This window comes from Salvelinus sp. IW2-2015, linkage group LG33, assembly GCF_002910315.2.
Source record: "Salvelinus sp. IW2-2015 linkage group LG33, ASM291031v2, whole genome shotgun sequence".
NCBI lineage: Eukaryota > Metazoa > Chordata > Actinopteri > Salmoniformes > Salmonidae > Salvelinus > Salvelinus sp. IW2-2015.
In genome coordinates this window covers 22,117,705-22,142,603 of record NC_036872.1, presented here as the reverse complement: position 1 = coordinate 22,142,603, position 24,899 = coordinate 22,117,705, and the positions used below count along the sequence as shown (strand labels likewise).

Sequence of the window (24,899 nt, the reverse complement as noted above, 5' to 3'; positions counted from 1 at the left end):
TTGGACTTATTTTTGTGGCCAGAATTTAGGCGGGATTAAACTTTTCCCTTCGCCTATTCCTCTCTGAGGTTGCTCATTACTGGACCTGTCAGCCATGACTTTTAAAAGCGCATGGTGCCTACCACTGTTCCATACTACATAGTGAAACGCTTGCTCTTGGATCGCCTTATCTTCGCCCCTGCATTCCTGCTGCTTTTCTTCTTTTGTTATGAACATCCAAGCGGTTAGTCACCTGCTCCACTATCTACTCTCCTGCACTATACACCTGACTAACTCTCACAGCTTAGATATAACACAGTGTCCTAGTGCAATGTAACAGTCCCATATCAAACTTGGTATTACACTGTGTAGTTCAAACTTTAAGCAGGGACTGCTTATTAGTTTGTCAGTTTAGGTTGGCTTTTCAGTTTCGAGTGCTGTTTGCCTACATGGTGGCCTTATTTTGGTATGCTTACCTTGCGTCTGTGAGGAACATGCAAAATAACTTAGAACTGAAATGTTCAATCTTAATTGTTAATTATTGAATAAATTGAAATACTTGAGTATTCTCCTATGGGCCAAGGTCTATTTTGGTTTGAACAATAGTAAATACATGTTATATATTCTTGTTTGATTAAAAAAAAATGGGGATAATTTAAGATGAAGCAAAGCAAATGTGCTGTAGGAAATAAATAACAGTAACTGTTTCAATCTTGAAGGCAACTCATTTAACACCATATGAATATGCAATGTTAAGATTGTAATCAAACCACAACATATTGTGTATATTGCTGACAAGGCCAACCTGTAGTTTCCTTATGTGGACTTGTTTTAGTTTGAGTCTCAATTCAACTGTAAATGTGACTGCTGTCTCTATCAGGTCAAATAAGCGAGCAACAGCACATCGGACTGAAACCGGCAAATAATTTTACATGCTGATGTACAGTATTTGTTTTAACCCTATTTTATAAATGAAAACAAGAACCAGTCCAGTATCCAGTATCTATCATGTTGCTTTATCTTTTTTTACGAGTTGGAGCCATAATAACGATAGTAGACTGCTTGAGTTTTATACTTGTTTATTACTTGATTACAATCTAATTTACATTATTTTAACATACAGTAAGCCTATATCAGCAATGCTTAATTTAAAGTTCACAATTGAATAAAAATGTTATATAACAATGATCATTTCTGGACTAGATTTTTCTCTATAGACATGGAATGCTTATTAAAAKAAATGGTGGTTTCAGGTCGATACTGGGTGTCTTCAGCCTCCCCTTAGACGGAGCGTCAGGTGAATAGTGCTTAGATTTCTGACACCATAGTCTTCCAGTTTCTTGCCATCATCGAGCTGCTTGCCCTCATGAATCAGCCTCTGTTGGTTGGCTAGGACTCCCTCCTTGTTTTGGACCTTGGCTTTGAACTGGGTTACAGTCTCACCTGACACCACCTCATATGTGTGCGTCTGGCCCTTTTCATTTTTCAGGAACACCTGGATATGAGTGGGGTCTGTAATCAGCACCATCACTTTAGATCCRGAATGCAGGCCATAGTCACTCAAAGTTTTTGAATCATCGCTGAGACTGATGTTGTTCCCATTGACACCTGACAGCCTCTGCCTTTCCATGGCCACTCCAAAGTGTTGGTTGATCAGACTCTTGAGCGACCCCAGAGTGGTGTGTGGCTGAACCGTCAGGGGATGTGAGTCCCCATTCAAAAGTGTTATAGTGAGTTCCATGATAGATATCTGAAAGAGGATTTCATGTATTATTTATTTGGCCTTACAATAGCATAGCTCAATTGAATGATTTAGTCTTAACACTTTACTTAAAGCCTGCTGGTATAATGCTTTATAACTTGTTAAAAGCATGTATGATCCTTTATAATGTCTTATAATAAGGGTTACAATATGTCATGTCTCATCTTTATCAACATTTCAGCTGACTCATGGCTGGTATTTAGTGAGATTCATTAAGAGATGATTGAAAGATATAAGGGAGTCATTATAACTTGTATATTTACCGACAGGCTTTAATTAAGCTTGACCATTTAATCAGACGATTGTAATACCTGACATAATATAAGATCATTTAGTTGATAAGCTATTAAGCTTTTTTTTATCCAGCACATTTCTGTATGGCAGGCCTATTGTAGCCTTATGATGTAAAAAAAATGATTTACCTTTTCAGTAGATAGGCCTATTATTTTGAACTCTTGCAAGTTGAAAGATGATGACAGCTCTGTCACCGTCTGCAGCTGAGCCGGGTATATAACAGCTGATAAACCCCGCCCCTCAAACTAAGGTTCGTTTTCCCCTCTGCCTCCTTGCCCCTTTCGGTTTCTATTCTCAGTTAATAATAATGATGTAGGCAACTGTTGTTGGCAGAAAGTTGAGTGCAATAAATTATTTGTATGTTATTGTTCAGTTAAGACTTAGAATAGAATACTAGCCTACTACTAACCCCATGAAATACAGTAGCCCAATGACAACTTGGTCCAAATGTTTCTACACATTACACAAAAATTCACAAAGATCATTCTAGATCATTCCATATCAGTCTAGATCATTCCCAATCAATCACACACAGATATGTCAGTGTTGTAACTTTGACTATGGATATTCCAGGTATTACTGGAATAATTAATTTATATAATTTATTGTAATTAATTTGGTTATCCTATCCAAATTAATCAAACGTGGGGAACCATTAAGGTTTTATATAGAGATCCCTTTAATTAACTCTATCGTAGTTATCATTAACCACTGTACCAATCCTATATCAACAATAGTCTTAATTAACAGTCAGTTACTATGTTCTCATTCTGAAAGTCGTCGAGCTCAAAAATTCAAGGACCCAATCACTTGTAAATGAACTCAAGGCCACAGATAATTTATTTTTACGGTTTTATTTACAAGACTAAATAAGTTGGAAAATTAGGTAGTTGACAGAGTAAGGCTCTGTCATAAGCTAACGAAATACAACACAGTTGTTGAGGTTTGAATCTCCACTCTACATTCATTTACGTACAAATACAACAAACAGTACATACATTCACCAGACTTTTGAGGACKAGACGGTCTTATCAACTGAAGGAAAATATAAGAGGGTTCACCAAAACTGCACCACCGTGAAATTATAGATGTATCCACCCTGTCACGTCTTCTCCCGCTCTTCCCTCCCCCTGGCGCTTGAGGGCGCCATGTTGCCCTGCATCACGCACTCCTGCCATCCCTCGTTACGCTTCAGCGTTATTAGACTCACCTGGACTCACTTATCACCTGTTTATTTCCTCCCCTATATTTGTCAGTTCCCCAGCTCTGTTCCCCGCTGCTGCATTGTATTGTTTTTGTCTTTAGTATTTGTTTGCTGACGCTGTTCCTGTCTCGTTCCATGTCCGAGTTCATTAAATGTTTTACGCCCCGTACCTGCTTCGTCTCTCCAGCGTCATCGCATGTGACACACCCGGAGTCGCCAGTGGCTAGGCTTTCAGTTCGCATCCGAATGTGGCCAATGCAGCAACAGTATTCATCATGATATGTAATTAAGACTAACAGTCTTACAATAATCAGTTACTGCGTGGGTAAAATGCCGGGGAAGCAAAGCCAGGGGGGAAAAGCCATATTACAACCTATGTAGTGATGTGATAAGTGCGTTGTTTGCTCTGTAACCTGTTAGTTCATATGCCTTGACACCGTGATATATACAGTTGAAGTCTGAAGTTTACATACACTTAGGTTGGAGTCATTAAAACTCGTTTTTCAACCACTCCACAAATTTCTTGTTAACAAACTATAGTTTTGGCAAGTCGGTTAGGACATCTACTTTGTGCATGACACAAGTAAGTTTTCCAACAATTGTTTACAGACTGATTATTTCACTTAGAATTCACTGTATCACAATTCCAGTGGGTCAGAAGTTTACATACACTAAGTTGACTGTGCCTTGAAACATCTTGGAAAATTCCAGAAAATATCATGGTCTTAGAAGCTTCTGATAGGCTAATTGACATAATTTGAGTCAATTGGAGGTGTACCTGTGGATGTATTTCAAGGCCTACCTTCAAACTCAGTGCCTCTTTGCTTGACATCATGGGAAAATCAAAAGAAATCAGTAAAGACCTCTGAAAAAGATTTGTAGACCTCCACATGTCTGGTTCATCCTTGGGAGCAATTTCCAAATGCCTGAAGGTACCACGTTCATCTGTACAAACAATAGTACGAAAGTATAAACACCATGGGACCACTCAGCTGTCATACCGCTCAGGAAGGAGACGCGTTCTGTCTCCTTGAAATGAATGTACTTTGGTGTGAAAAGTGCAAATCAATCCCAGAACAACAGCAAAGGACCTTGTGAAGATGCTGGAGGAAACAAGTACAAAAGTATCTATATCCACAGTAAAACGAGTCCTATATCGACATAACCTGAAAGGCCGCTCAGCAAGGAAGAAGCTACTGCTCCAAAACCGCCATAAAAAAGCCAAACGACGGTTTACAACTGCACATGGGGACAAAGATCGTACTTTTTGGAGAAATGTCCTCTGGTCAGATGAAACAAAAATAGAACTGTTTGGCCATAATGACCATCGTCATGTTTGGAGGAAAAAGGGGGATGCTTGGAAGCCAAAGAACACCATCCCAACCGCGAAGCAAGGGGGTGGCAGCATCATGTTGTGGGGGTGCTTTGCTGCAGGAGGGACTGGTGCACTTCACAAAATAGATGGCATCATGAGGGAGGATAATTATATGGATATATTGAACCAGTGTCTCAAGACATCAGTCGGGAAGTTAAAGCTTGGTCGCAAATGGGTCTTCCAAATGGACATGAACCCAAGCATACTTCCAAAGTTGTGGCAAAATGGCTCAAGGACAACAAAGTCAAGGTATTGGAGTGGCCATCACAAAGCCCTGACCTCAATCCTATAGAAAATGTGTGTGTAGAACTGAAAAAGCGTGTGCGAGCAAGGAGGCCTACAAACCTGACTCAGTTACACCAGCTTTATCAGAAGGAATGGGCCAAAATTCACCCAACTTATTGTGGGAAGCTTGTGGAAGGCTACCCAAAACCTTTGACTCAAGTTAAACAATTTAAAGGCAATGCTACCAAATACTAATTGAGTGTATGTAAACTTCTGACCCACTGGGAATGTGATAAATAAAGGCTGAAATAAATCATTCTCTCTACTATTATTCCAGCATTTCACATTCTTAAAATAAAGTGGTGATCCTAACTAACTAAAATAGGGAATTTTTACTCAGATTAAATGTTAGGAATTGTGAAAAACTGAGTTTAAAGGTATTTGGCTCAGGTGTATGTAAACTTCTGACTTCAACTGTGTATATATATATGTCACGTTCCTGACCTTATTTCCTTTGTTTAGTCTTTGTTTAGGTTTGTCTTATTGGCATGATATGGTTCTCAATCAGAGGCAGGTGTTTTYCGTTGTCTCTGATTGGGAACCATATTAAGGTAGCCTGTTTTCACTGTTGGTTTGTGGGTGATTGTTCCTGTRCTTGCGTTCATCTGTTTTTGTGTTCTCTAGTTCGGGACTGTAGCTTCGTTGGGTTTTCGTCTGTTTATTGTTTTGTTCATTATTGAAAAAGTATTCTAATAAATATGGATACATACCACGCTGCGCTTTGGTCCTCCTCTCCTTCTACCGACGGAAGCCATTACAATATATATATATATACAGTGGGGAGAACAAGTATTTGATAGACTGCKAATTTTGCAGGTTTTCCTACTTACAAAGCATGTAGAGGTCTGTAATTTTTATCATAGGTACACTTCAACTGTGAGAGACGGAATCTAAAACAAAAATCCAGAAAATCACATTGTATGATTTTTAAGTAATTAATTTGCATTTTATTGCATGACATAAGTATTTGATCACCTACCAACCAGTAAGAATTCCYGCTCTCACAGACCTGTTAGTTTTTCTTTAAGAAGCCCTCCTGTTCTCCACTCATTACCTGTATTAACTGCACCTGTTTGAACTCGTTACCTGTATAAAAGACACCTGTCCACACACTCAATCAAACAGACTCCAACCTCTCCACAATGGCCAAGACCAGAGAGCTGTGTAAGGACATCATGGATAAAATTGTAGACCTGCACAAGGCTTTCCACCACAGGATTATGCCATCATGGTAACTAATTTTCAATATAGACCAACCTTGTATAAACTATATTGAATTTGTACCTTTGAAACAATATCAGATCTTCAATGTTATATTGACTATCAGGAAAAAAAACAATAGGCTGGGCAGCACCTCCTACTGGTGAGTTAATCTATCTACAGCTCTCCATTTGGTCTCACATGCAGGGTTTTTAACAAGCCCTGCTAAGCTTTGATATTTGTTACCGACTACTACCAATGTGCTATTGTGAGGATGATTATTGAGAGATATCTTCATTTATTAACTTCTATTTATTCAGGGTAGCCTTTATAACTAAATCGATTCACTGTTACTATCGAAGTCATTCCAAAGTGTAGGTATAACAGAGCAAATGAAATATAACCATACTTTATAAGTCGTATATCATCAATGAGACTATTTAGACCTACAGGTGTTTCTATAGTGCCTATAGAAAGTCTACTCCCCTTTCCTATTTTTTCACATTTTGTTGCGTTACAAAGTGAATTTGAAATAGATTGAATTGCATTTTTTGTCATTGATCAGAGAATTCACATTTTTGTAAACTAATAAATATCCTSTCATGGAAAGTAATTTACAGTTTTTATGCCTTTAGTTTTCCATGTGGACCAATTTATCGGATAATTCTGAAAAGCTATCTCAAGGATTGTGTTTTAAGGGAGTGATATTGTTTAAAAAAATGTTTTTATAACCCTTATTTTACCAGGTAAGTTGACTGAGAACACATTCTCATTTAGAGCAACAACCTGGGGTATAGTTACGGGGAAAGGAGGGGGATGAATGAACCAATTGGAAGCTGAGGATGATTAGTTGGCCATGATGGTATGAGGGGCAGATTGTGAATTTTGCCAGGATACCAGGGTTAATACCCCTGCTTTTACGATAAGTGCCATGGGATCTTTAGTGACCACAGAGAATCAGGACACCCGTTTATCATCCCGTCAAAAAGACAGCACCCAACACAGGGCAATGTCTCCKATCACTACCCTGTGGRATTGGGATATTTTTTAGAGCAGAGGAAAGKGTGCCTCCTACTGATCCTCCAATACCACTTCCAGCAGCATCTAGTCTCCTATCCAGGGACTGACAAGGACCAACCCTGCTTAGCTTCAGAGGTAAGCTAGCAGTGGGATGCAGTGGGATAGAATMAATTTCATTTTCTTCCATGCTGTTATAGTGTTCTTAACTARGAAGCTGTTAATGTTTTTAGCTTTATCCTTTGAAAATAGACACGGAAAAAGATTCTGGGGATGAGCATGCGGATCTTCAATATGTACCCATTGTTGCTCTTTAGTACATTTAACTATATGTCGCAAGTAAAAGCCTTGGGTGGCGAGTTGATACAATCGGAAGMWTAAAACCCTCAMYCTTAGGAAGATGTAAAGCTTTCCTTTTCATTCTATGAGTTTTATTTGCCCATATAAAGTCTGTTATACTAGTATACTTTCTTAAAGAATGTCTTCGGTGGAGTAATTGGTATTACTGAGAATAAGTATACAGCTTTCGGAGCCATGCCAATCTGAAGAGGTTTATTCTACCAGTTAGATTTATGGGAAGATTGTTTCATTTAATTAGGTCTGCTTTCATATTGTTGAGTAAGGCGATGAAGCTATATTAAAATATMTATTTGTCGTCACTTATTAAGCATCCTAAGCCTTTGATATTTGTTGTAGTCCACTTAAAGGATTGCTCTAGATCGTTATTCTTTTATTTTTCCTTTTGCCATTATTGTTTTTTTCACTTATATTTTATATCCTGAATAAAGTATTCTGAAAATATTTTTAGCAGGGGGGGCATTGAGTATTCAATATTGGTCAGGTATATCAGGAGATTGTCTGCAAATAAGTTTAGTTTATATTCATGTTTACCAATACTGATACCTGTTATATGGGTCCTGTCTAATTCTTTCTGCAAGCGGTTCAATTGCCAGTGCAAACCGAAGTGGTGAGAGAGGACATCTGTGTCTTGTTCACCTTTCTGTATTTGTGTATATTTTAGCTTTAGGACATGAGATAATATTTGTATTAAATTAATTATTTCAGCTCGAAAGTTGAAAACGTACAAAGTTTTGAATAAAAAAGGCCATTCAAGATGGTCGAAAGCCTTTTTGGCATCAACAGCCGTTATTGATAAATCTAAATCTTATTTTTTAGCACATTGTATTAAAAACTTGTTTTTGTTTGTAAATGTCTATTTTGAATAAACCCTGTTTGATTAATATGTATCAAGTCTGGTAAAGCTTTTGCCATTCTATTGCTTATAAGCATTGTTATTATTTTATTAACACAATTTATGTCACACCCTGATCTGTTTCACCTGTCTTGTACTTGTCTCCACCCCCCACCAGGTGTCTCCCATTTTTCCTCGTTATCTCCTGTGTATTTATACCTGTGTTTTCTGTTTGTCTGTTGCCAGTTCATCTTGTCTTGTCAGGTCGTACCAGCGGTTTTCCCGGTTTCCTGTTCTCAAGTTTTGTTTCTAGTCTTCCGGTTCTTACCTTTCTGCCTGTCCTGACCCTGACCCTGCCTGCCGTTCTGTACCTGCCTGACTCTGACCTGGATTACTGGTTTTAATACAACTGAAATAACTGTTTGATACATGGAACTAGGAAACACTGAKTTGAGTGACGTGTTGTAATTTGTGTAAATAGGGGCGCTACTTTGTCCCAAAATGTTAAATAGAATTCTATTGGAAAGTTGTCCATTCCTGGTGCTTTTCTCCACTAAATGTTTTATTAACAGTGTCATGTARTTCTTTTTGGGTGATGTTTTTAGTGATTTGTTTTTTGTCTGCTGATAATTGCTTCAGGGTTGTTGAGTATAAGAAGCCTGTAAGATCAGTCCCGCTGTTTAATTCTGATTTCTATAGATTTTCATAAGATTTTAAAATTGTCATTAATCGGTTAGTGTTTCTAATTAACACACCTGTTTCTTTATCTTTTAAGACTATAACTGGTTTGGCGTGTATTCGTTTTGTGAGGGCTGCAAGATGTTTACTTGCCATTAAGCAGTATGCTTTCTTTGAGTTTAACCTGTAGTTGTTGGCTCTCTTCAAAAGTAAAAMATCATATTCCTGCTTAAGTTCAGAAATTGTATTTTCTTCTTTACCTTTTTAAAGACAATTTTTTTTTAATGGGCTTTTTCTAAGATAGAGACTCAAATTAAATAAAAATAAATCACTAACTCAGATTTAACTTTTGCAGAGTATGATATTATAATTCCCTAAAGCATTTAAAAGCCTCCCAAATTATATCAGAGGTCGGCTTTTTACTATCCTCTATGTTGATATTTGTAATGGTAAAGTTGTTTATTTTTTCATTTATGTATTTAATACATTTTGAAGATGTGCTCTGRTCATTCTCCATATTCTGTCGCAAAATTATTTTCTATTGGTGTAATTATTAAGCATGATACCGGAGAATGATCCGATATCACTGTCATGGATTTTTTTTAAGCCACTCTCGTTTGCAACAGTTGGTCTAATGATTACACCCTAGATCAACTAGATGCAGGCAAGAGTGTGCAAGGGCGGTATTGAATGTGTCACTGTCTGTCAATGTGTCACTGTCTGTCACCTCAAATTTTTCTCTCGACATGTGTGAACCGACGTCGTAAACTTTCATTCATAGGCGAGGTTGTAGCAACCTCATGATGGGTATAGGGAAAAATTGAGTATCATGTAGTAGCCTAAACCTATCAATGTTACATTGAACTGGGTGAATGGAGTATGAATGACAGTCATCCAATATGCTGCAATAGAAACACAGCCATGCTCATGAAAAATAAGTGTCCTCCCTCATCTTAAACGGCACCGACTGCGACAGTGTCTGATGCCCTCCCAGTTACCCAATCCCGCAGATGGGGCCCCTCTCCACTCTCATCAATAACCAACAGTGAATCTTAGCTGTAATGACAAACAAGGAATAATAATGACTCAATATCCTTTCCTAATCTGTCCAGAATAAAATGACAACGTAGTATAGTCAAATTCTTCCTTTTCTCTCGCCAAAGATAACCCTTCCCTCTCCCCCTCCCAGTTTTCTCCCCCTTTACCTCAAGCCAAGCTTGTCCCAACCTGCTATCCTTGCCCATCCAAGCCAAACTTGTCCCACTCTCTCATTCTTGCCCACCCAAGCCAAGCTTATCACCAACTCCCATTCCTGCCCTTCCTTACCCACCCAGGCAAAGTTTATCTCAACCTCCCATCTTTTCCCATCCTCCCTTCTCTAAGGACCTGATTCAATCAGATCCACTTTAGCTGACATCCGCATTGTGGTGGTTTTGGCAGTGTGAGAGGTGGAARTACGTTACAGGTGTCAAATACACAAGCAGCTCAGAGTTCTGACTAGGTGGAATACAGCTATGACCGGAAGTGCGTTTTTCATAGCAGGTTAGGAGAACTCACGCAGCAGGTTAGGAGAATTAACGTAGCAGGTTAGGAGAATTAGGTTAAGGTTGTGGCCAATGGAATGGGTGGAGTAAAAGGCCAGTAACACTGCATTATTCAGTACCCAATGAAATGACACCATATATACATTCTACAGACTCTACGGAYTATTCCCTACAATACCTTTACTGCGGCACCTGGAATAATTTTTGCTCTATAAGCCAATATCTATTTCATATACAYTTATTTGCATTGGGAGCATTTATTTGCAAATGTCACTTAAATATGAATCATTGTGAATGTTTAGACAATTATTTTTCATATAACATGAATAACTACAGATTATTGACACTTTCTACTATTAGGAAGGGATCAAKATTTACAGAATGGTTACCTGGAGGAAAATGGGGGAGGGCCATACTTTTCAATTACAGTCAAGGGGAGGGTTAAGTACACTACATGACCAAAAGTATGTGGACACCTGCTCGTTGCACATCTCATTCCAAAATCATGGGCATTGATATAAAGTCCCCCCCCCCCCTTTGCTGCTATAACAGCCTCCACTCATCTGGGAAGGCTTTCCACTAGATGTTGGAACATTACTGCGGGGACTTGATTCCATTCAGCCAAAAGAGCATTAGTGTGGTTGGGCACTGATGTTGGATGATTAGGCCTGGCTCACAGTTGGAGTTCCAATTCATCCCAAAGGTGTTCGATGGGGTTGAGGTCAGGGCTCTGTGTGGGCCAGTCAAGTTCTTCCACACCGATTTCYACAAACCATTTCTGTATGGACCTCGCTTTGTGCATGGGGGTATTCTCATGCTGAAACAGGAAATGGCCTTCCCCAAACTGTTGCCACAAAGTTGGAAGCACAGAATCGTCTAGAATGTCATTTTACGCTGTAGCGTTAACATTTTCCTTCATTGGATCTAACGGGCTTCGTCCGAACCATGAGAAACAGCCCCAACTATTGTTCCAGGTAGCGTTCTCCTGGCATCAGCCAAACCCAGATTTGTCCATCGGACTGCCGTATGGTGAACTGTGATTCATCACTCCAGAGAACGTGTTTCCACTGCTCCAGAGTCCAATGGCGGCGAACTTTACACCACTCCAGCCGATGCTTGGCATTGTGCATGATGATCTTAGGCTTGTGTGCGGCTGCTTGGCCATGGAAAGCCATTTCATGAAGCCCCTGAGGAACAGTTATTGTGCTGAAGCTGCTTCCAGAGGCAATTTGGAACTCGGTAGTGAGTGCTGTAACCGAGGACAGACCATTTTTTTGCGCTGTTGCTCCTAGATTTTTCCACTTCACAATAACAGCACTTACAGTTGACCGGGGAAACTCTAGCAGGGCATAAATTTAACTGACTTGTTGMAAAGGTGGCATCCTATAAAGGTGCCATGTTGAATTCAGTAAGGACATTCTACTGCTAATGTTTTTTCCATGGAGATTGCAAATCTGTGTATTCGATTTTATACACCTGTCAGCAACGGTGTGGCTGAAATAGACGAATCCACTCATTTAAAGGGGTGTCCACATACTTTTGTATATAGATGTATTTTTWAAATCGAGTCCAGAGGAGGGTAATGTAATTTGTAGTTGATTAAATGTCAATATTTATCATTTTTTTATGAGTTGCTTATTAGGCTATATTGATTTGTGCCATCTCTTATTCTCCACTGGGCATGCAATATCAAGTGCGCATTTAGGCAATTTAGCGTGGTCTCAAATCAAATGATCCATAATCTATAGGCTACGAAGTGCGTGCTATGAGAAGCACAGAACAAAGTTATATTTCTAAGATAGCTGCTGGGATGTTGATCAACATTTTTTTTTGAGTGCTGCTTAACCAATTGTTGTGCTGTGTAGGGCTACGGTGGCAGTTCAGGAGGAGAGTCCAAGGTTTCTTCCAAAAATAATTGTTGATTAGGTCTAGCCCCCAAAAATGCATTGTCTTGCGTGCGTACGAGCCTATAGCCTATGTTCTGTTCAGTTTGAGGAGAGCGRGAAGATGAGGASGAKTGGAGGWCAACTTTGATAGCTTGCTACTACTATAAATGATTTTACTAAAAACAATATGCTTCTTGCCCATTATGTATTTATTGGAGTTATTGGCCTAACAATAAACCAGATTCGAGTAATTTACATTGTGGTGCTGAAACTTGAAGCAGCAGCTGCGGCAAAATCAATCGGAAATGGACAGCTCATGGTGCTGAAAGTAGGCAAAATCAATCGGAAATGGACAGCTCATGGTGCTGAAAGTAGGCAAAATCAATTCGGAAAGGCCAGCTTCATGGTGCTGAAAGTAGGCCCAAAATCAATCGGAAATGGACAGCTCATGGTGCTGAAAGTAGGCAAAATCAATCGGAAATGGACAGCTCATGGTGCTGAAAGTAGGCAAAATCAAGTAGGCATAATTAATTTCAATTTCTTTATTTTAAATAGCCTACCTCTGTGTCAGTGAAGAGTTGTTAAGTTCAAACCAAGACTCAAATTGAGGGGGGATGAGAGGGTATGTCACAGGTCTATCTTTTATTGGAGAAAATGGCAAAAAGCACAGGCCTAGTTTAAGATTTTGAAGAAAATAAAACGGATCCGATTTTATAAAGTCATCTATAACAGCGCTTTATGCTGTAAAATAAGTGARTCCGATGCATATGGGGATATCATTGTTTAGTTTCTTTGACATTCAGATGTTGACTTTGCTTGGGAAGTAATCTAATTATGTCACTACCAATTAGCCTAATTAAGCTATTGACTTTATGTACAATAGAATATGTTTAAACCCAGACAGCTTTCAGGGAAACACTTGCCACRGACTTTGTTTATTATTAACAACAACAAAAATTTCAGGCGTTCAAATCAAATTTTATTTGTCACATACACATGGTTAGCATATGTTAATGCGAGTGTAGCGAAATGCTTGTGCTTCTAGTTCCGACAATGCAGTAATATCTAACAAGTAATCTAACAAATTCACAACAACTACCTTATACACACAAATGTAAGGGATGAATAAGAATATGTACATATAAATATATGGATGAGCGATGGCCGTGCGGCATAGGCAAMATGCAGTAGATGGTATAGAGCACTATATATAAATGAGATGAGTGATGTAGGATATATAAACATTATTAAAGTGGCGTTATTTAAAGTCACTAATGATAGGGAGAGTTTTGGTAAAATAGGAAGGGAGGTCCATCCATTTTCATTTCAGAGAGATCAGATTTTTCTACATGAAACCCTTATTATTAATAACGTTCACTACCTCACACGGGGGACTTTTAATTTGAGCATTTCAGAAATTCCGTGAACCGGAAGTACTTTTTTGTGTTGCTGYCGAGACGCAGCTCGCATAAATTAGTATTTGGAGATTATTTGAAAATATTTCTTATTTAGTTTGACTTTGGATACGAAACTTAGTCGATGGTGGTGCCAATACAATGCTTAAGTGTCATGGTTTACATAACTCCATCAACAGTCGTCAATCCTAGTTTAGTGGAGTTAACGTTAGTTACCTGGAAAGTTAGTTATCCAGTTAGCTAGCTAAATGTGTCAGTATGCTAACGTTATCTGAAGATAGCTAGCTAAAAGACAGAAGCTAGCTAACTAGGTATGGCGTGTATATTTTGACCAGAGCGTTAGCCAGTAACTAAGGCTAGCCTAGCTAGAAGGAATTATCAGATACTAACGGTAGCTAGCTGGGACTTTTTGTAGTTTTACTAGKTAACTAAATTGCTTTCCCTTGTGGATTTAATCTCTACGGCCGGGAGAATGGAGGATACCGATGATGACGTGCCCCTCATCCTGACCTGGGATGATGCGAACAGCGGTCTGTTGAGTGAGGAGACAGAGAGGGGAGACGAGAGTAAGTTTTTGTTGACATCCCCATTTTACTGCGTAGGTAGCTAGCAAGGATAGCTGACCCATCTAGCTAGATAACAAGAGTGACTGCAGCCAATGACATTGAAATTACATTTAGCACAGCCTCTTCATAATGGGTATCATACTTTTTAGGTTTTGTCTTTGATCGGTTTGTAATTTTTGTGGAGTCATCATAATGATGCTCATTAGCTAACATGCATACTTTTCCGTTAGGTCCTCTAATTCTATTCTATTCTTTCTAATGTTCCACATAGATCAGATTAGGCCTGCGGYAAAAAATATGAGTGTATTGTCTTGGTGACCTGGCCTGTTTGGGGTTTGTTGGTTGTTTATTGACATTGATAACTCAACTATCATGATGACTCAATAAGTGTTTACAAATGTCCTGAACTTTCTGAACTTCAAGGACTTTTTATTACTTCATTATTCTTTGTTTACTGGTCTAGTAGTTTATGATGAATAGGTTATGAGTGAATTAGGTACTATGAAAGTCTGTTTTCAAACTAGAAAGAACAGCTTTTAGGAATTCATGTTAAGATTTTCTGCATTTCTCTAAATGGTGCAATAAAAAAACAGGCTATATAATCTGTTCAAGAGATGTATCAATTGATCACGTGATACTTCTTCTTATGACCACACCAAACAACTTCTGCAAAGAACCACTGCCAAATGAATCTAATGTGGAAAAATGAATGAACAAAGGAGTACAGAAACAAATTTATCTTCTACTTTAACAGCCACTGTAGTTGAAGATAAAAGAGGGTGTAACCCTTCCATAGAGACTCACCAGAGAGGCAGCTCCTCTGCAGGCTGACGATAGGGTTTGGCTGAGGGAGGTTTTGTTGTTAGCGGGTATGGTAGTTGGGAAGCGCTGGCTCACTGCTCTTTCGCTTTAAATTAAAAGAAAGAGGTCTCCCCATAACCCAGAGATCACGTGTGTGTCGTGTGTCTCCACTTCAGTAATCCTGTATTCTTTGTACCTCTCACACACTGCAAACTGCCTCTCACATACATGCTGGAAACTGCAGCCTCAGCAGAGATGCAGATACCTCTGTGAGTGGCCCCCTGCGCCCCGCTGCCCCCCACCCGAAGCACACGCAGGGCAGTGTGTGTCTTTCTAAGCCCCCCCGGCCCTCTCTGGTTCTGTGGGCCAGAGAGAGAGAGTGTGTGTGTGTGTGTGTGAGAGAGAGAGTGAGCTCTCGGTTTCCCCTCCTTTGGAAGTGGACAGGAAAAGTACGGGTGTTTTTCCAGGATATCTGGAGCGGGCAGAGCAGTGACTTCCCTGAGGCCTGGGAGAAGAAGGGGAAGCGAAGATTGTTCCACAGGTGGCGGAGAGCAGGACACAGCAAAGGAAGGCCTMCTCTAAAACACACAGCCTGGAGCAGACCTTCACTCAGGCTCTGGCTCACGACAGGACATGATTCAGCTGCTGACTTTGTTCTTGTGATTTAGACCGCTTGGAGGAGCCACCATGGAGCAAAGAGGATTTCTGTAGTATTTTCCTGTTAGCCCGGAGGACTGACCAGGACTGCCCTGTGTGTGTTTGTATGGGCCTGGGGAGCCATAGGCAGACACGGGGCCTGACCTCAGTGAGTTGTTGACAGGAGCTCCAACATTTTATTTCTCTGAAAAACAAATGAGTGGCTGGGACTTTACCCACAGACACAGTGCTGTCAGGATAACCGCATATACTAGGCCACTTCAGAGGCCTGAGAGAACAGGAGCCTCACCTAGGATTATCACTAAACTGGAGTTTGATCTCTACACAGCAGCAGACTGAGCTCAGAACACGCTAATGTCAGAGCACCAGCAGAGGCCTCCATGTGCAGGATCCGGCTGACTGATTGACTGACTACTGGACAGCTGGCTGGCATAATCTCTGTGAGCCCTGCCTACTTGGCACTCAGATCCAGTGATCACAGATGTCTGTCTGTAATTCCTAAGGAGAGGATGGAGACACATCTACTACGCATCTACTAAGATTTTATTTTTACTGCTTGATTTTATGAGGAACTTTTGAAAATCTGTTTATAGATCAGTCTTTTAATGGTCAGTGGTGAACTGGATGTATATTATCTTTAGCAAGTATGACTTAGTTGGATTAAAAGATGAGTTGGGTTGATTTAAGGATTATATCTATCATGGTGTCAGAGACTGAAGTCATATTGTAAGTACTTAGGGTAAGTTGAAGACAATAGCTTAGTTTCCCCTCAGCCTGCTAAGGCTCCATACAGCCTGACCAGACTTCACACTGATCTAACTAGGACGTTCTTCATTCTCAGTCTGGTGTCTRTCACCATCAGGAGGTGACCTCACTTCCTGTCTAGGACTTGAAGGACATTCCTCAAGCTAACGTTGGTGAAGAGCGGAGTTGGTGAAGATTTCAGGATCAGTTTCTAAACTGTGGAGGACCTCTCTGTCTGATCCCTGTGAGGGATCTTTTTTTACATTGTCTCTCTGGCGGCATCCATGTGCAATAGCATGTTAGCCCCTGCGTGTCCTTGGAGGTGTGTGAACGCTGGACCTGTGGACTGTGAATGACACACACACACACACACACACACACACACACACACACATTGCTTTAGGGGACCACGTTCAAACACACGTACCCGAACAAACACTCACAGTCCTGGACCACTGGAGGCCATTAGAGCCATGGAGTGTTCGTCCGTGCTGGTGGAGACTGCTGGTATCCATGACAACAGTGTAGAGTTGACCCTGGAGGAGAGTCCAGCCCTCATCTCCTCATTCTGCAGCGGGCTAGACTGCATGGGTGTGTGTGTGTGTGTGTGTGTGTGTGTGTACACATTTCACAATACTTGTGAGTACCAGAAGCCCTCACAAGAATACTAAACCAACTCAAATTCAGTGAAGTGAGGACATTTTGCCAGTTCCCACTTGGCTATTCCATGTTAGCGTTAGGGAAAATAGGATTTTGAATGGGAATCAATTCTTATTCCCCGAAAAGTATGTGGGGGGAATATGTTGTGAAAATGCAGTACAGTGAACGAAACCACTAAATTACTCTTTGTTGTTTTTTTCTACTGTATAGATGGAGGAGGGGGGTATGACATTGTGAATAACCAGGTGATACCAACACCGGGGCCACCACCAAACTACAGATCACACAATGCCTCACTTCAACAAAGCTGGGAGATGAACTACCAGGAAGCAGCGATCTATCTACAGGTACCCCCCACGCACACACACGGTACTTACTTGGTATTTACTTACATTTTGATAGTAATGATTAGCTACATTATAATATTACGGCGTAGTTATACACTCACCGGACAGTTTATTAGATACACACATCTAGTACCGGGAATCCCCTTTSCCTCCAGAACAGCCTTAATTCTTTGGGGCATAATATGTACAGTACCAGTCAAAATTTGGACACACCTACTCATTCTAGCGTTTTTCATTATTTGTAGTATTTTKTACATTGTAGAATAATAGTGAAGACATCAAACTATGAAATAATACATGGAATCATATGGTAACCAAAAAAGTGTTAAACGAATGAAAATATATTCCATATTTTATAATTTTGATAGTTTCTTCAAGTGTAGTRGCAAAAACCATCAAGCGCWATGATGAAACTGGCTCTCATGAGGACCGCCACAGGAAAGGAAAACCCAGAGATGCCTGTGCTGCAGAGGATAAGTTCATTAGAGTTACCAGCCTCAGAAATTGCASCCCAAATAAATGCTTCAGAGTTCAAGTAACAGACACATCTCAACATCAACAGTTCAGAGGAGACCGCGTGAATCAGGCTTTCATGGTCAATTTGCAACAAAGAAACCACTACTAAAGGACACCAATAATAAGAGTTGCTTGGGCCAAGAGACACGAGCAATGGACATTAGACCAGTGGAAATGTGTCCTTTGGTCTGATGAGTTCAAATTTGAGATTTTTGGTTCCAACTGCCGTGTCTTTGTGAGACGCAGAGTAGGTGAACGTATGATCTCTGCATGTGTAGTTCCTATTGTGAAGCATGGAGGAGGAGGAGGTTTGATGGTGCGGGTGTGCTTGGCTGGTGACGCTGTAAGTGATTTATTTAGAATTCAAGGCACACTTAACCAGCATGGCTACCACAGCATTCTGCAGCGATACGCCATCCCATCTGGTTTGCGCTTAGTGGGACTATCATTTGTTTTTCAACAGGACAATGACCCAACACACCTCAGGCTGTGTAAGGGCTATTTGACCAAGAAAGAGAGTGATGGAGTGCTGCATAAAATGACCTGGCCTCCACAATCACCCGACCTCAACCCAATTGAGATGGTTTGGGATGAGTTAGAAGACCGCAGAGTGAAGGAAAAGCAGCCAACTGTAACGATGTGCGCTGAGAGTCGGGAAGTAAGTTCAGGGAGTGAGTGTTTTAATAAATAAACACAACATAATACAAAAATAAGAAACACGAACAACGCACAGAAACAATAACGCCTGGGGAAAGAACCAAAGGGAGTGACATATATAYGGAAGGTAATCAGYGAAGTGATGGAGTCCAGGTGAGTCTGATGACGCACAGGTGCACGTAACGATGGTGACAGGTGTGCGCCATAACGAGCAGTCTGGTGACCTAGAGMCCGGAGAGGGAGCACACGTGACGCCAACAAGTGCTCAGCATATGTGGGAACTCCTTCAAGACTGTTGGAAAAGCATTCCAGGAGAAGCTGGTTGAGAGAATGCCAAGAGTGTGCAAAACTCTCAAGGCAAAGGGTGGCTACTTTGAAGAATCTCAAATATAAAATGTATTTAGATTTGTTTAACACTTTTTTTGGTTACTACATGATTCCATATGTGTTATTTCATAGTTTTTTATGTGTTCACTATTATTCTACGATGTAGAAAATAGTAAAATAAAGAAAAACCCTTGAATGAGTAGGTGTGTCCAAAATTTTGACTGGTACTGTACATGTAGGTAGAGGTAAAGTGACTATGCATGGATAATAAACAGAGAGTAGCAGCAGTGTAAAAATGGGGGTGGGGGAGAAATGCAAATAGTTTGGGTAGCCATTTGATTAGCTGTTCAGGAGTCTTATGGCTTGGGGGTTGAAGCTGTTAAGAAGCCTTTTGGACCTAGACTTGGCACTCCGGTACCGCTTGCCGTGTGGAAGCAGAGAGAACATTCTATGACTAGGGTGACTGGAGTCTTTGGCAATTTTTTGGGGCCTTCCTTTGACACTGCCTGGTATAGAGGTCCTGGATGGCAGGAAGCTTTGCCCCAGTGATGTACTGGGCCGTGTGCACTACCCTCTGTAGTGCCTTGGGTCGGAGGCTGAACAGTTGCCATACCAGGCGGTGATGCAACCAGTTAGGATGCTCTCGATGGTGCAGCTGTATAAAGTTTTGAGGATCTGAGGACCCATGCCAAATCTTTTCAGTCTCCTGAGGGGAAATAGGTGTTGTCGTGCCCTCTTCACAACTGTCTTGGTGTGTTTGGACCATGATAGTTTGTTGGTGATGTGGACACCAAGGAACTTGAAGCTCTCTACCTGCTCCACTACAGCCCCGTCGATGAGAATGAGGGCGTGCTCGGTCCTCCTTTTCCTGTAGTCCACAATAATCTCCTTTGTCTTGATCCCATTGAGGGAGAGGTTGTTATCCTGGTACCACACTGCTAGTTCTCTGACCTCCCTATAGGCTGTCTCATCTTTCACTTACACTGTTGTGTCGTCGGCAAACTTAATGATGGTGTTGGAGTTGTMCTTGGTCATGCAGTCATGGGTGAACAGGGAGACAGGAGGGGACTGAGCACGCAGCCCTGAGGGACCCTGTGTTGAGGATCAGCGTGGCAGATCTGTTGTTACCTACCCTTACCACCTGGGGGCGGCCTGTCAGGAAGTCCAGGATCCAGTTGCAGAGGGAGGTGTTTAGTCCCAGGGTCCTTAGCTTAGTGATGAGCTTTGAGGGCACTATGTTGTTGAACGCTGAGCTCTAGTCAAGGAATAGTATTCTCACACAAGTGTTCTTTTTGTCCAGGTGGGAAAGGGTAGTGTGGAGTGCAAAAGAGATTACATCATCTCTGGATCTGGTAAGGCGGTATGCAAATTGGAGTGGGTCTAGAGTTTCTGGGATAATGGTGTTGATGTGAACCATGACCAGCCTMTCAATGACCAGTGATACATTTTTGTACCTAATCAACTGGCCATTGAGTGTAATTTGTCCATAACCTCTAACCAGTGGCGATTTTGGTATGTAAATCTTGGTGGGGGGGGGCGCAATGCATGCCAGCAAAGCCAAACACTAAACAATACATTAACTGCACTATAACGGTGACAAACACTGCCTACCAATGGCCTACATAAAGCTGTCCCAGCATCAGTCCCAACATCTTCTCACTGCTACACCTGGCTATCAGCGGAGCCTTGTCTGGCAGCGAAACAGTTKATTCAGCCTCATTTACTGCCTTTTAAAAAAACACAGCTGATATGACTGACTTGCTTCAACAAATGTGGTTTCTAATGACAATTGTGATGTACAAACTATGGCATAAGGGAACAACAAGCGGATAAATAGACCAAATTATTAGGGTGAGGCACATGGGCTACTAACATCTTACTACACAACATACACTTAGTATTACTTTCTTAGCTACAGTATACATATCTCCCTGGCATATTACATCATTTATGCAGCAGCATACAATACATTTTGGACTCACCTTGTTGTGCTGTGCTCACTTGAACAGGAAGGTGGCGCGGCAGTCTTTTTCATGGGCAAATTTTATCATCAAAGTCTGTCATTCTCTTGATTTATGGTGCTTTCAAAACAACTGGGAACAAATCATGATGACTTCATTGATCTTCAGGTCGTAGCTCTAGGAAGAGGCCGGATTTACAATTCAGAATTGGATGACCGTTCAAAACGTATTTTCCCAGTCAGAGCTTGTTTATTCCTGACTTCCAAGTTGTCTTGAGTAGGGATGCACCGATATGACATTTTTGGCCGATACCGCTATTTTAAATTTTAGCTGCCTTTTTAAGCGTTCTAGTGCAGCTAAATAGTTAACACACACACACGTGGATGCAGCGGTCTAAGGCACTGTATCTCAGTGCAAGAGGCGTCACTACAGTCCCTGGTTCGAATCTAGTCTGTATCACATCCGGTCGTGATTGGGTGTCCCATAGGGCGGCASACAATTGGCCCAGTGTCGTCCGGGTTCGTCCGGTGTACGTCGTCATTGTAAATAGGAATTTGTTCTTAACTGACTTGCCTAGTTAAATAAAGGTTACACACACACACACCACATTGACCAACAAATTATTTTCCTGGCTTATCCGTATGTCCCCATTACCAGTAAAACATAACCAAAACCTATTTCTTTCACTTACTCGCTGTGCTGTTTTGTTGTTCCTTTGTTCAGTCYTTTCATTCAACCAGGATTTCATCATACATGTCAAGCAGTGAAGTTTCWGCTCTGTCTGTCCGTGGCCTCTCGTCCTCGGTGCGCACTGTCACTGTGTCAATTTCCATCTTGTCCAGCTGTGTATGAAACATTTCACGTAAYCCCTGTTTCTTGTCTGCATCGAAGTAGCGGTCCTTGTACCTAYCATCGAGCATGGTGGCAACACAGTAAAGAGGCTCAGAMAGAATACCACCGAATCGTTTGTTCACAGCCTTGAGTAGTTTTGTAAGTTTTAATGCCATCACAGAGGGTATCACGTCTGCTGCAGACGCAGTTGATTAGCTTATTTCTCGAMTCAGTTTSRAAGTTTCAAACATGTTCTCAAATGCCATGAAATGGCAGCAGTGGTATGAGAACCAGCACATTATTGAACATGCAATACGGCTTTCCTCTATTGCAATGTAACTCTATGGCAGCACCCAAGGGGKTAGAATTTTCCAGCTCTCCCATTAGACTTGGRGGTGACGTGGTGTTCCCATGACTGACAGAACACTGAGCCAATCACGGCGCAACGCTCCATATTTTCTGCTGGCTTCACTGAGCTAGGCTGAAACACCTGCATTTTGGAGCTGCCTTACTGAGGAAAATAAAAAAGAGACCATGTTTGTATGCAGCTTGATTAACTCAATTATATATATATATATATATATATATATATAACACAACATACATACAGTGGGGCAAAAAAGTATTTAGTCAGCCACCAATTGTGCAAGTTCTCCCACTTAAAAAGATGAGAGGCCTGTAATTTTCATCATAGGTACACTTCAACTATGACAGACAAAATGAGAGAAAGAATCCAGAAAATCACAAAAACAAGACGTCATTGATTTTCAGGTCGTAGCTCTAGAAAGAGGCCGGATTTACAAATCAGAGTTGGATGAGCTCGTATTCCCGACTTCCCAGTAACTTGACCTTCAGTGAGTTCAAGACTTCGCAGTTCCGAGTTAACAACACCTGCATTTTAGAGCTGCCTTATTGAAACAACAAAAAAAGGACCATATTTGTATGTGGCTTATTACATCAATGACTTATTATGTTATTTTTACATTGTTGCAAACTGATATGTGACAACGTATTAATCCAAAATAACATGCAAAACAGGCAAGCCCCCAACAACAAAAAATTTATATTTTGTATTTATTTGCAAAAAATGTAGGACTAAAAAACAGGTGTAACTCTGCCCTACACTGCCTCTAACTACCTTAGAGGCAGGTAGGGCAGGTAGCTGACTGTAAGAAAGCCTAGCTATGGGGGACTAATCAGCATCATGTGACAGATAGATCACGTGGAGTTTAAGTGCTAAACGTTGTACCTTTTTTTGGTAGCTACAGGTATAGCTCAGGTGAATGGTAGAGAGCTGTAGACAAATGTATCATATTTTCACACTTATATTATCAAAACAAATTCAGATTGTACATTTATTGGGTTTGGGGTTGTGGTGGGTTTTGTGGTGTGGTCAAAGGAAGGAGAGAAAATGATAAGTTCTTTTACACAGCCCTCGAACCCCAGGCGCTGGCAGCATACTTGTTTGCTCACAACCACCTGTTCTACATGATGGAGCTGCTAACAGGACTCCTACTGATGGTCCTGTCACTCTGTGAGGCTCCCGCTGTACCATCACTACGCTTGGATGTTTACGTGCGTACACACATACTACCACTGACACACACTGACACAGGTCTACATCACTCTGGAGCTGCTGGGTTAGAGGTTAAAGGTTGTATTTTGTTTCTGTAGGTCCATGCCACTCTGGAGTTACTGGCTCTGGTTATGGTGGCGTTTGAACTCTGTATGAAGCTGCGCTGGCTCGGCTTCCACACATTCATCAGACACAAGAGGACCATGGTGAAGGTAAATGCCTATCTGCATAGAAGTGAAACTCCAGTCCCAAAAATTGGAGCATCCCAAACGTATCGTATAGATTACAAATAAGAATGGTCCCAGAACAGTGCCCTGAGGGACCCCTTGTGACCTTTTTTTACTCACAAGAGTGACAAACTCTCGCCTGTCAGTTGGTTTAAAAAAAAAAATGTAGTTTCACCATTTTATATGTCTGATACCTGGTCTGTTCTGTGTGTAGACGTGTGTGTTGKTGCTCCAGTTTGTGGAGGCCATAGTGGTTCTGATCCGGCAGACGTCGCACCTGCGTGTGACCAGAGCTCTCAGACCKATATTCCTGGTGGATTGCAGATACTGTGGTGCCGTGCGAAGGTATACACACACATTTCTTTTTACTAAGTCACTGAGAAATGTTGTTTGCAAAGCGTGAATAACTGTTGTGTGTTGTCATCCTCTTGTCCAATCAGAAACCTGCGTCAAATTTTCCAGTCCCTTCCCCCTTTTATAGACATCCTGCTGCTGCTGCTCTTCTTTATGGTCATATTTGCCATCCTGGGTGAGACACACACACACCATTTTGGATGTTCTTCAAGGTTGATAACGASATTGATCCTAGATGAAAATCCTTGATGAGTCTCCAAAAACAGTGCACAATTGAACAGTGGAAATTAAATTATTTATATAAACAACCTCAAAATGAATAAAATCCATTCTGTTCTATTGTGCCTGTGTGAGTATTGCTCTGTTCTCTCTCTACAGGCTTCTGTCTGTTCTCCCCTAATACTTCTGATCCGGTGAGTGAAAATGACATTTGCTGTATGTTGTGCCTCTGTAGAAGACTGCTAGTCTTGTGCTAACTGGAGTGGTCTATCTTATACTGGTCTCATACCGTTTTGTCTGGTGTTCTCTCTCATCAGTACTTCAACACTCTGGAGAACAGCATCGTGAGTCTTTTTGTGCTCGTGACCACCGCAAAGTAAGGCTCTGATACCACACACACACACACACACCAACTCCTGCTTTACACATCAGTCTGTATAATAGTCTGATGTTTCATACTCTGTGACTGTTTTGATTGTATTACTCTCTAAAGACAGTATATTGCCTGATGCAGTGTTTCTGCTGCATTCATTTAGCTGTGGCGCTGCGCCACGGCAAAACACTTGCCACCACTGCAAAAAAGAACAGTTTAACATCATAGTATTTCTACCAAAGAAACTTTCAG

General features: G+C 41.0%; 2 protein-coding genes across 3 annotated transcripts in view; one reads left to right on the top strand and one right to left on the bottom strand.

The window, feature by feature from the left end:
* Window positions 1-1,041: 1,041 nt before the first annotated feature.
* On the bottom strand, window positions 1,042-15,284 carry LOC111957806 (polyubiquitin-like). 2 transcript variants are annotated; one of them, XM_023978827.2, is made up of 2 exons: window positions 15,202-15,284; window positions 1,042-1,729 (listed from the first exon to the last, which is right to left on the bottom strand). In XM_023978827.2, the coding sequence occupies exon 2, from the start codon at window positions 1,718-1,720 to the stop codon at window positions 1,250-1,252; it is 471 nt and encodes a 156-aa protein (XP_023834595.1). In that variant the 5' UTR covers window positions 1,721-1,729; window positions 15,202-15,284; the 3' UTR covers window positions 1,042-1,249. The 2 variants fall into 2 exon arrangements, with proteins under 2 accessions (XP_023834595.1, XP_023834594.1); XM_023978826.2 differs by lacking the exon at window positions 15,202-15,284 and adding an exon at window positions 2,164-2,235.
* LOC111958163 (two pore channel protein 1) overlaps window positions 13,849-24,899 on the top strand; it is a 35,518-nt gene continuing 24,467 nt past the window's right edge. The window contains exons 1-9 of the mRNA XM_070436899.1: window positions 13,849-14,397; window positions 17,470-17,606; window positions 20,407-20,416; window positions 23,307-23,473; window positions 23,573-23,686; window positions 23,916-24,046; window positions 24,142-24,230; window positions 24,434-24,468; window positions 24,592-24,650. Of these exons, the coding sequence (XP_070293000.1) occupies window positions 14,304-14,397; window positions 17,470-17,606; window positions 20,407-20,416; window positions 23,307-23,473; window positions 23,573-23,686; window positions 23,916-24,046; window positions 24,142-24,230; window positions 24,434-24,468; window positions 24,592-24,650 (836 nt within the window). The 5' untranslated portion in view covers window positions 13,849-14,303. The remainder of the gene's footprint in view (window positions 14,398-17,469; window positions 17,607-20,406; window positions 20,417-23,306; window positions 23,474-23,572; window positions 23,687-23,915; window positions 24,047-24,141; window positions 24,231-24,433; window positions 24,469-24,591; window positions 24,651-24,899) is intronic.